Source organism: Ostrinia nubilalis, chromosome 6, assembly GCF_963855985.1.
Source record: "Ostrinia nubilalis chromosome 6, ilOstNubi1.1, whole genome shotgun sequence".
NCBI lineage: Eukaryota > Metazoa > Arthropoda > Insecta > Lepidoptera > Crambidae > Ostrinia > Ostrinia nubilalis.
The window spans coordinates 8,461,329-8,474,369 of NC_087093.1; the positions used below are offsets into that span (position 1 = coordinate 8,461,329).

The 13,041-nt window shown below is 38.0% G+C and overlaps 1 protein-coding gene across 1 annotated transcript; it reads left to right on the top strand.

Moving 5' to 3' along the window:
- Positions 1 to 951: 951 nt before the first annotated feature.
- On the top strand, positions 952 to 12,453 carry LOC135072807 (coiled-coil domain-containing protein 170; the record flags this gene model as incomplete). Its single annotated transcript, XM_063966844.1, has 16 exons — positions 952 to 1,192; positions 2,629 to 2,718; positions 2,809 to 3,547; positions 4,854 to 5,026; positions 5,629 to 5,829; positions 5,918 to 5,998; positions 6,069 to 6,164; positions 6,239 to 6,355; positions 6,596 to 6,691; positions 6,762 to 6,878; positions 7,640 to 7,783; positions 8,324 to 8,404; positions 8,950 to 9,054; positions 9,221 to 9,388; positions 11,499 to 11,749; positions 12,210 to 12,453. Coding segments are annotated over exons 1-16 (2,781 nt in total), but the record flags the coding sequence as incomplete, so codon positions are not given.
- Between the last annotated feature and the right edge of the window lie 588 nt (positions 12,454 to 13,041).

The following is a 13,041-nucleotide window of genomic DNA, read 5'->3' on the forward strand; positions in this document are numbered from 1 at the left end:
AAATAAAGTTAAGATGCCGTGTTTGGTATGGTTTGGTATCATTTGAAAGCGCTTTACTTGTACATTTTGAATATACATATATATATATTACTAGCATTTGCTTGTGACTTTACCTGTATTCATGGGCTGATTGCATATAATTCACATCTTTTCGTTCATAGCTTCTATACTACTTATTAGTTCATCAATTTAACTTTTGTTAATATTATGCGCCACAAATACACTTTAACACCAAAATAGTACAACCAATAAATAAAAGAAAAAAAACTAAAACCTAACTAAGTACGACAAAAAACGACGCTGAAAAAGTATAAAACAAGATTTTCAGAATACTGAACCTGAACTGAAAAAAGTTACTAATGTAGTTGCATAGTAATTTTCATGTTTGGAAAGGCGTAGTCACACGTTACATATACCTACTCGTACCTATCGTAGCACTTTGACAACAATACATTAGCAACTTTGTTCAGTTCAGTATTCTGAAAATCTTGTTTTATACTTTTTTTCAGCGTCGTTTTTTTAATCTTTGTCCTCTTGTCATTTCCGCTCGACTGTAATAGATGTTTCAAAATGACCTTCATCTCGCTCAGCTCTTCTTACAGGCATTTTTTTTGGCAGCATTTATAATAATGTAGTAGAGATTTCGTCACGCGGCCAGCCGTGTAATGCGCGCACTTATTACATCCTATAAACAACTAAACAAATATTTGGATACAATAGTAATAATAGTCTCAAACTACACACATTTTAAGATTTGTTGTTCCTGAGAAAAACTAAAAAAATTTAACATAATAGAATTATGAATTTTCTACATGGGTTTTCTTATTTTCTATGAAAATGCTATGTCAAAATGACAATTTACCTAATAATTACTTTCGTATCGTCTAAAACAAATGATACTTAACATTACCTTATTGTTTAGCAAAACGCCATTGAAAAAATACCATTAATCTTAAACTGAAAATAGCGCAATTAAGGGAACAAAAGTTGTTTCTGACGGAAAGTAAAATCGATTTTCGTGTTTACGTTGAACACACCGTGGCAACGCGAACGGTGCAAAGAGCAAGGCCTGAAAAACATCGCGCTACAGCGAAGTAACCTGGAAACGTGCGATATGGAGGAGGAAAAAGGGAAAGACGAGGCTGAAGATTGGAAAATTTATGAAGCATTGTGCAGCAAAACACCTACTGAGGTGAGTACTCACTCATTACAACTTTCTTGCTTGACAGTTACTTTAGGCGTGCTTTAGGGGCATGTTATTGAAACTTATTGTTTATGCCATGTTATACTACCTGAAAATTTACGTACAATTTTGATTTACATTATTTACTTACAAGTATGTCCTATTTAGGTGCTATTTATAAGAATTTTCAGATATCAACATTTTAAGTTACTAACCACTATTTAGTAAATGCAATGGAGATTCATCCAATGTGGGTGCAGATGTGCAGTGCAACTGCAATAGCTAGGTCATAACTTTGGTAAAAAAATCACACGCGGGATTTTTAGCAAAGCGTTAGGTTAGGTTAAGGCATGAGCTTAGAGCTTAACTTAAGACGGGTGGAAAACGGAACGGAACGGATGAAATGAAATGTTTGACTGTTCATGGATACCTACTTACCTGCCCAGTTTTTCGTGCAATTCATGTGTTAGGTGGACCAAGAAAAATACCATATACAATTTCTATTACAATTTTCGAGGAAATAAAGTGGCCATAGGTAGGTACCTATTTTCATGGCCTACTTAGGTCTTATAAATGTTGCTCGCACATAATTTATTCACTATAAGTAATTAAGACGAAGTAAGTTCTTCTTTGTGGAAGTCATTGGGGGAGGCCTATGTTTAGCAGTGGACGTCCTGTGGCTGAAATGATGATGATGAATTTCTTATATGAAGGACCTAAATATTAGGTATCCTATTTACCTAGTTCTTCGTCTTCGCATCCATTTGAACAACACTTACTCGTATAAATCGAAGCTTTATTTCAGCTCAATTTTCCATTCCAGTCATAATTACTTTGTAGCCATTTAAAATGAAGAAATGATAGTACGCAAGATAATAAATGCACCTTCAGTTTGTAAATTTATTTGTCGATGTTTGGGGTAAATTCGTACCTCGCACGGCTTGCTCTGAATTGTATAAGCTTAGCTATAAGTAAATGAATTAAATTCCAGGTCAGAATTACGTCCCTTCCTCACAAAGTAATTTTTCAATGATTGTCTCTATGTCTATAGCTATTTATGGAATCGTAACATACACCGCGACCTCGTTATCTAACCGATCTGGTAAACGCAGCAGTAATTTGATGGGGCACAAAGGCGGTTTCATGTAAATTATCTACTGGCAGGTTCCTACTGAGCAACGGGATATCGTGACTCTTCACGGGCCTGAAATAGCGACCCCTATCACGCTACGCTTCCAACATAAAGTACTTACATTCAGTAGGTAGTCGTCTTTTGCACGCCACACAAAATTGTTTCTTCTTGATCGGAACTAAAAGGCTAATAATCATGGCGTTTTGTGAGTTTCCCAAATATCTGTGACTTGCGGAAGTTTATGGTGGTATTTTTAAAGTTTCTTAGATTCACAGTGAATAAGATTTGAAGTGATATTATTTAATTTGTTCAGATGGAGGCCGACACTGGTAATGATATCATCACAGCACTGAGAAGTGATCTTGCTGGATTGCAGTACAAACGAGATAAATTAATTTCGGAGGTGGATAGTGCAAACCTAAATACTATTTCATTAAATTAGTTAATCATTTAATATACTTAATTTTCTTATGTTTTAATTTTACATTTTCAGAATAGTGATTTAAAAAACCAAATGCTTTCTCGAGACCAAAGAATATTAGAACAACAGGTGGAAATAGACCATCTACGTGAGCAAAATGCCCGCCAAAATGCAATTATATCCTCGCTCAGAAAGAAAATTCATGACCTTGAAGAGATACATCGGAATCTACAAGCGTCTCAAGGGAGATGTGATCTTACCGTGCAAACCTTGCAAAGAGACAACCGATACTACGAAGATAAAATTAAAGATATGGAAAAGAAACTACGAACACTTGAGCTAGAATGCCACAACGAAGAACAACAAAAGGAAAATGCAAGATGTCAGTTCCATGATCTAGTGCGACGCATGTCCGCCGCTCTGGACGCTGATTTTTGTGATACGACACACACGCACTCCCCTGAAAGTCTCATCATAAAAGCAGCAGAGCTAGTTCAAGAAATTTCCAGATTAAAGAATAAATGCTTGAACACCACTGAAAATTTATCGTCTGTTGAACAAGATTTCAGAAGTTGTAGAGATGCTTTAGAGAGATCAAATGCTGATAAAGATATGTTACAGCGACAGCTCTCATCACAAATCTTAGAGACCGAGAGGCTGAAACAAGAGAAAGAGTCTTTGTCCGTGCAAAATAGGGTCATTGAGCGGGAGCTACACGAAGCGCGAGAAAAGCTATCTCATTGTTCAAAGAACTTAAATGTCGTCACTGACAATGTGAATCAGAATGAAGCAATAATAGTCCAGTTAAAAGGTAAGTTTTTTTTGTAGATTTTACATTTTTACTCCTATCAAGTTGGTATAGGTAATGAATAATATGGTCTTCATATTTTTTTCGTGAAATTCAATTTAATTTCCGTGTGTAAATACTTATTCACGCACGAATTTTTTGCGACTTTAAATATTATGTAGGTAATTATACAGTGTGAGTCACGTTAAAGTGTACATATGAAAATAGATGAAACTAGACCTATTTTTATCGACAAAAAAGAGGTCAAAAATTTTTTGAGGTTTTTTTTCTTCCAATTTTACTTATTGTAAAGAAAACGTAATAACTTTTAAACTAAGCGGTATATCCTGATAAAATAAAAACAGTAATAATGCTAAATAACAGGCATTACTAAAAAAATACATAAAATACACAAAAAAGGCCAACAAATAATAAAAAATGATAATTTTAAAAAAAAATCTGCTTAAAAATTCGTGTTTTTTTGGTTATTTGATAAATTTCTCCAAAAAATGCCCCTATAACTGGTGGTTTTTATTACTTTGTATTATTCTCTATCGTATTACCTTCGTAAAACCAAAAATCGCATGTCTCTATCCCTATCACAACGTTTGCAATGATCGTTTGAACTAAGCCTCTCCGGGCGCGCCATTCAACGCTTCGTTAACAACAAAACTGAAAATGGCTCTAGATTTGTAATTTTGATAAAGACAAGTTAGATTTCAAATAAAAACAAAAGATTTCGAAGTAAAATAACCATTTTAGTTAAAATTAAAATTGTCTCTACCTGTAGCGGAGAATAATGTTGTGGCAGGCCTTTGTTCAAACGATCATAGCAAATGTTGTGATAGGGATAGAGACATGCGATTTTTGGTTTTACAAAGATAATACGATAGAGAACAATACAAAGTAATAAAAACTACCGGTTATGGGGGCATTTTTTGGAGAAATTTATCAAATAACCAAAAAAACACAATTTTTTAAGCATATTTTTTTCAAAAAGTATAATTTTTTATTATTTTTTGGCCTTTTTTGTGTATTTTATGTATTTTTTTAGTATCGCCTGTTATTTAGCATTATTACTGTTTTTATTTTATTAGGATATACCGCTTAGTTTAAAAGTTATTACGTTTTCTTTACAATAAGTAATTGGAAGAAAAAAAATTCTATAAAAAATTAAAAAAAAATCTCAAAAATTTTTTGACCTCTTTTTTGTCGATAAAAACATGTCTAGTTTTATCTATTTTCATATGTACACTTTAACGTGACTCACACTGTATAATCTTTATTGTAGTAGGTACAATATTACATATTATCATTAAAATTATTTCAGAGGACCTTAGACACAGAGATGAGAAGAATCAAAGACTACAAACAGAATTCCGTAATACCATGGAATCAATAGCAATTTTACTTAGTCTTCCCACAAGATTTGTAGAAGCCCATGAAAGCACTATCAAGGACAGGATTCGGGAAATATTAAGTGACAATAAAGATAAGTCAGTGGTAAGTCGATAGGTAACTGAAAAGGTTAACAAGTGGTATCATTTTATAATAAATCGAGTTGTGTCTATAAGCTACTAGAAGCTGGATTATCTTATGGTTTACGACGTATTTATTCAACTGCTTAAGACCTTTATTCGACAATTTCATTTTGATAATCACCAGTCGAGAAATCATAATTTTAATGGAGTCTGTAATTTAACATTTTTTTACTTAAAAAACATGTAGGTATGTATGTTTTTAACGTAATAATTAAAAAAAGTTGAGACGGAATGAACCGAATCATTGATCCTTGATTTGAATCTGCATAAAAGTATTTGATAAAGCATTGATAAAATATAAAGACGTAATAATTAAATCGTGCAATATTTACCTACTCATGTGCCATTATCTAGGAAAGAAAACATGGTTTGTCGTAAAGCTCTGCCCCTCATTTTCTCAAGATACAAAATCTTTAAACGCCTTTTTATAAGTAACTTTATTTAAAAACACTAATATTCATCGAGTTTAATACCCAGCAAATGGATTTTTTCAAGAAGCAAAGGCTTATCTTTACGTTAGCTTTAAAAAACTATACTTGACTAATTTATTCATTAATTATCCAGCAAATAGACGCTCTCCGCGACAAGCTATCCCTAGAGTCGCAACAGCTGGGCCGCACGGCGCACCTGCACGACCAGGCGACCACGCGCGTGCGCATCCTCGAGGACGAGCGCAATATGCTGGAGGGCAAGCTGCACAAGCTGGAAGCCGAGCTCAACGCCGTGGAGCTGTGCCGAGACTCGCTCAGGAAAGATAAGGCTAACGTAAATGCATTTCTTTTCTTTATCATAGTTAGTTATCCAGAAAATATACGCTCTCTACGACAAGTTATCCCTAGATCGCAATATGCAGGAGGGCAAGCTGCACAAGCTGGAGGCCGAGCTCAACGCCGTGGAGCTGTGCCGGGACTCGTTAAGAAAGGATAAGGCTAACGTAAATGCATTTTCTTTCTTTATCATAGTTATCCAGAAAATAGAAGCTCTCTACGACAAGTTATCCCTAGAGTCGCAATATGCTGGAGGGCAAGCTGCACAAGCTGGAGGCCGAGCTCAACGCCGTGGAGCTGTGCCGGGACTCGTTAAGAAAGGATAAGGCTAACGTAAATGCATTTTCTTTCTTTATCATAGTTAGTTATCCAGAAAATAGAAGCTCTCTACGACAAGTTATCCCTAGAGTCGCAATATGCTGGAGGACGAGCGCAATATGCTGGAGGGCAAGCTGCACAAGCTGGAGGCCGAGCTCAACGCCGTGGAGCTGTGCCGAGACTCGCTCAGGAAGGATAAGGCTAACGTAAATGCATTTCCTTTCTTTATCATAGTTATCCAGAAAATAGACGCTGTCTACGACAAGTTATAGCTAGAGTCGCAATATGCAGGAGGGCAAGCTGCACAAGCTGGAGGCCGAGCTCAACGCCGTGGAGCTGTGTCGGGACTCGCTCATTTAGGATAAGGCTAACGTAAATGCATTTTCTTTCTTTATCATAGTTAGTTATCCGGAAAATAGACCCTCTCTGCGACAAGCTATCGCTAGAGTCGCAATATGCTGGAGGGCAAGCTGCACAAGCTGGAGGCCGAGCTCAACGCCGTGGAGCTGTGCCGAGACTCACTCAGGAAGGATAAGGCTAACGTAAATGCATTTCCTTTCTTTATCATAGTTATCCAGAAAATAGACGCTCTCTACGACAAGTTATCCCTAGAGTCGCAATATGCTGGAGGGCAAGCTGCACAAGCTGGAGGGCAAGCTGCATAAGCTGGAGGCCGAACTCAACGCCGTGGAGCTGTGCCGAGACTCGTTAAGAAAGGATAAGGCTAACGTAAATGCATTTTCTTTCTTTATCATAGTTAGTTATCCAGAAAATAGACGCTCTCTGCGACAAGCTATCCCTAGAGTCGCAACATGCTGGAGGACAAGCTGTACAAGCTGGAGGCCGAGCTCAACGCCGTGGAGCTGGATTTTTTAATCAACTTTCGCCCTTAGTTAGCAAATAATTAAGAAACTCGTTCTTATTCGCAGCAATTGCGAAGGATTCGAATTCAAGCACGTAAGTAGTCACTAGCCTGGATTTTCCGGAAGCTATAAACACCGACTTACGAAAACCTTGAACAATTTACTTATAATCGTATTTAACAAGGACAGAAAGTTAACTACCTACCTAATCGTACTAAAGCTTGTGTTGTAAAAAACTTAAAGTCGATTTGCATTTCGTTTGCTATGCGACATTTAGGTATGTTGAAGTAGCTTACTGTCATAGCACATGACATGGTTATTAATGTATCAATAAACATACCTAATTACCTATGTAATAACACAATTAGCAAGAGAATAGTTTTCAAGTGGGTAGTAAAATGTGTAATTTCCTACCCATTTAAATATGTTAAGGTTCTAAAAGCAAAACACTTTTATAGTAGAGCTTTACGAGACTAACATAACCACATTCCCACATTTCAATGCAGAAAAAGAAACAGCTTTTATGACATGTCGCATTGTGAGTCCGTTATCGGGCTGACGTGATCTGATTTACGGGCGAGCGTGCGGGCGATGGCGGAAAAGTTTCACCAACGATCGTTGTTACAGTTCGTGGCATTCCTCGAGCGGCTGAGCAGAACGCTAAATATGGATGAGTTGACCCAGGACATCGGCATCGAGCTGCACACCGAGTCGATAATCCACCGCGCCGAGCAACTCGCTAGGCTCGAGAGCGATAAAATTGTTGACAAGGTCAGTCGCTCGCGGCACGCCAGTTGCTGCGCGAATCGCGAATACTAAACAATGATCAATATAAGTATGGGATGTCGCTTTCTGCAGCAGTCATATTGGTTACTTAGCAAATAGCACTGGCTTACTACAGATTGACTGTACCTTTGTTTGTTACGTTTCACTTTTGTCTGTGTCTAAATATTTATCTAAAATTTAAATCAAAGGTTTTGAATAAGTAGAATCTGAACATCGATTAAATACAGCAGTATTGCTCACTTGCATTAATTTTTTAAAATGGTTTATGATAGTGATGTAGGTATTTCTGTAATGTGTTTTAAATATTATATCTAAGTGTAATATTTTTCTTTCTTGTGTAAATAATAGAAATTATAATCGCCCTGTATATAACGGTGTCATTTATCAAGTTATTCAATGTTAATATATGTGTAAATTAAAATGTATATAAAGCAACCTTTCCTTAGAATTAATATCAATATATTATAGGTAAGTATACATTCTTAACGGTATGTGTTTGTGTTAACGTGTGTGTGTTTTGTGTAGCTGCTATACTACGGATACTACGGCACGCTGCCAAGGCTCCGCAGAGAAAGATCATTCCATGACTTGCCTTATCTTAAAGAAGTAAGATGTGCATCATTCCGATTGGCATGTCCTAGTCATTATTGGCGTAGGTCTCGTAAAATAGCAATTAATACCTTTCACATAATAGTTTGATATCGACACATAGTTTGGTTTTTTTGTAGATTCCGCCCGCACTATCTAAATTAGACCTACAAATGCATCATGCAATTCGAAACCAATCATACCAACTTGTTAATGACGTAACTTACTATTTTTAAAATTGCATTTACTGTATCTTTTTGAATAGTAAAACGCATCCATCACGCGTGTGCCTGATGATTTTAAAAACAGGTTTTTAGCGTAATAAATTGCCTATTTAGGTTGGATTTGTGTATTAATTAGGCTGCGTATTTATTTATTTATTTATTTATTTATTAGGTATATACTACATCATCATTTAGTTTTCTCGTAAATAAGTATTTATATCTCATCATTGATTAATGGTATATTCGTAACACGTAGGTCAGAATATCTTACACCATCCAGTTTGTAATTCGATTAACATTTTCTTCACTATCAATATCACTATCGTAATCATTTTGCAGACAGCCGTTGTTTACCAACTTCAGCGAAGGATAAGGATTTTAAGAGAACAATTGCAAAGAAAAGACTTGCATTTAGACCTTCTGCGGCGTAAACTGAGCATACAGGTAGAAACCATTTCTTTTACACGATGAACCCACTTTTATGGGTTTTCCATAATTTACTTCTAAATAGATATTTTGAATACGCATGATACGAAAACTCAGACTTACTTCATAAAAGTAACATTTGACTCTACATGACCAAGAGGTTACACTAATTGCATACATACAGGAGGAGAGCTCCCGTGTCCGGACCGTGCTTCAAGCGGAGCGCGATGAAGCGGTGGCGCGTAGTAAGAAGCTGGCGCGGCAGTGCGACAAGCTGTCTGTGCAGCTCACTGACGCGCGCGCGCAGATTCGGGACCTCAACGCGCAGCTCGCTGATGCTGCTGAATACAAGGTAGACCTAGGGCATGGTAGTAGAATTCCATCTAACAGGAGAAACCTACCATTAGGAGCACCATGATAATGTAAGGGCGCGCAGCTATAAACTGGCGCGGCAGTGCGACAAGCTGTCTGTGCAGCTCACTGATGCGCGAGCACAGATACGGGACCTCAACGCGCAGCTCGCTGATGCTGAATACAAGGTAGACCAAGGGCATGGTACTAGTTTTCCGTCTAACGTGAGAACTCTAGGGTTTTCCATGAAAAGAGCGAAAAACATAGCTCGATAACGCGACAAGCTGTATTTACAGCTGGCTGACGTGCGCGTACAGATAAATGATACCGAGAAGGTGCAACTTGCTGCTGAATATAAGGTAGATCTAGGACATGCTGGTGGTAATAAATCTCTTTATTGCTAAAGCAATGGCAGCAAGAAACTGGTGGGGCAACACGACTAGCTGTCAGTAGATAGCTCGATTCGCTATAGGTAGCAATACAAGACCACGGGGTACATTGCTAAAAAGAGGTAGGTAAGTAAGTTGTCGATTAACCTCACTCTAACAATGAACGTTTTCAGTACACAACCTAGGTACACAATCTGAAGAACTTAGTTTTGAAACATAGATCCATTTATTTAACATTTGCGGCTTTTCTTTAAGCAAAATTATCTACAAAAGCTGTATCATTGTCATAAAGCAAAGTCAGAGTGCGGTGCTTTTCAATTGCAACTGCCTCAAGCGCATCATTCCGTGCCTTCAAGCCTTTAACCCCAGCCGTAGCCACGTGACTCAACAGATCGATTGTCTTCTAACTCGACAAATGACAGGCACTATATCGCCCATTGGAATACGCTTGTTCATGGTAAATTCCTTTTAATGCTCATAAATCAACGACAATTACTGGACCACCCGCCGAAGTCATCACACATTTTTAATTTAATTATAATAATTTTATCTAACTTTTAAAATATGGTATCGTTTCCACGTGTAGAGATTTTTATTTATTTTGTGTTACATAATCTTCAGAGACTAGGTAGGTATTCCAATATATTTACAGGCACAAAATAAAGAAGTTACCACAAATAAGTACCTAGGTACATGAGTCGTTATAATAAGTATTCGGTTTATGTATGGCTGTATAAACTTCTAGATAGCAAGTAGCAATTATTTAATTAAACAGCTACAAGTTTACTAGCCGTTAATCACATAGATGAAACGTCATTGAATCAATAAAAGTAGTAAATAAAAACAACGCCCAGTGGATTTTACTAGAACAGTTTATATAATGCAAGGCTAAAGTAATTTACTTAATACAATCGTGATCTCATTGGTAAACCAACAAAAAACATTAATAAAGATCTAATGCGTAGCTATTTATTAGTGATTAAATGACGCACTATAATTTTTTTATGTAAAAGGTATTCGAATCAGCTCACACTACTATGTATTACAGGGAAAGGCAGTTTCTCTCACAATTATGTATGTGTTTTTTATGATTACTATTTTAAAAAAGTTCAAATAAATGTGTCAAATCCACCACTTGACTTCCGACTCTTGCCAGACTAGACATAATTACCCTCAGGTATATCGTATAGGAACTTAAAGTAATTTCGATAAGAAAGCAATTACTGTACTTATTTTAAGTATAGGTACAACACAATTAAGAGTAACAATGAAAGCATTAAATCATGTCAATGTAAATGTATTTGCTCAACTGTTCAACACCTCTTTCCTTGTAAACCGATAAATAAATAAATCATCAAATTACACTGTCCGAGTAATGTATGGAGACCTTTAAATGCTCACGCGAATGAATCGAATAATCTGATAGGATCCCCTAATTACAGAAGTGCTTCCAAGTCAATTATTGTGAAGGAAACACCAATGAATTATGTTTTATCAAAATGTACGAGTACATACTTAATTTTTTTCATTTATTTGTATTGGTATTTACGAATTGCTGCATATTTATATTAAAAAACAATTGATTTCTGGTTTGTTTCTGTAGGCTCTTTTGAAATTAGAGTAAGCAAAAGCTCTGGATTTTTCAAATCAAAGGAGCTTAATAGTGATTCTTCAGAGTATTTTCCGACAATTGAACACCAATTTCAGTATTATTCTTTGCAGATTACCGCCCTAGAAAAAGCCCGTAAAATAGAGGAGTTACAAAAGAGATTGGACGAGGCAGAGTTACTTCGGACCAGATACAACCGTAAGGTCAACGTGTTGAAGGACCAAGTGCGGGCTACCGGAGAGACCTTCGAGCAAGAGAGGACCACCACTGAGCACCAGATAGCTATGCTGAGGGACGACTTGGCCAGGACTAAAGAAGCCCTGGCCGAGTGTCAGAGAAGGGAGGCTCAGTTGCTCAGCTTCAGGTACCTATGACTAAAAACTCCAAAAATCTAATTTCAATTTAGTTACATTGCCTATTTTCATAAAAATAACGTTCGAATTAATTTAACAGCAAAGTAAGTATATTTTTATTATAAAAATGTAAACAAGCAGGTAATTAGGTAAATTGTTAATGCAACCCTATTCAGACAACAGAGAAATAGACAGATAACTGCAAATAAACTCTATTACATTATATAAAAGAAGAACAAAAACTGACCCATATTCAGGCACTTAATCGCAAAGTTTTCATCTCGATTCCGAATGTTCTGCTACACAATACCAGTGGGTCTAGACAAAGTGCAAATTATAATCGCAAACCAGTCGAAAAGTGGTCGATAAGCCCCTTTTTTGTATGGAGTTTTGACGGATTCGATTTTCGATTCGATCAAAAAGTGCGTTTTGTCTAGGGGGGCAGAATAGAAAAGACGCCTATTTTTTCAGGCACTCGATCGCGAAGCTACTCGGCATCCTGGTGCCCGCATCAGTATCAGACTTCGAGATGGTGTCGCGGCTGCAGAAGCTCATCGACGCGCACCACGACTTCACGGTGGTGTCGCGCCGCTACGACGACCCCGCGCTCTTGCGCGCCTCCTCGCGCTCGCCGCCGCCGTCCAGGTGCAGGACCAGGACACCTGACAGGTACATGATCAGTAATAGAGCAGTCTACTTGTCGGCTGGAGGAGACTTCACGTGGTGTCGCGCCGCTACGACGACCCCGCGCTCTTGCGCGCCTCCTCGCGCTCGCCGCCGCCGTCCAGGTGCAGGACCAGGACACCTGACAGGTACATGATCAGTAATAGAGCAGTCTACTTGTCGGCTGGAGGAGACTTCACGTGGTGTCGCGCCGCTACGACGACCCCGCGCTCTTGCGCGCCTCCTCGCGCTCGCCGCCGCCGTCCAGGTGCAAGACCAGGACACCTGACAGGTACATGATCAGTAATAGAGCAGTCTACTTGTCGGCTGGAGGAGACTTCACGTGGTGTCGCGCCGCTACGACGACCCCGCGCTCTTGCGCGCCTCCTCGCGCTCGCCGCCGCCGTCCAGGTGTAGGACCAGCACACCTGACAGTTAAAAATTTAACATTAGTAAAGTCAGTTCCAGGATAAGTTTACTTTAGCAGGGCAATCTTACATTGATATTATGAGCTGCTACTGCACGAGCGTAGTATCTGCTACGGCAACCATGTGCTGCTACGATAAAATCCAACGCTGCTACAGTAGCTACGACGCCCGCCCGATACTTTCAGAGCTAAAAATTGTTTACAATGTTACCA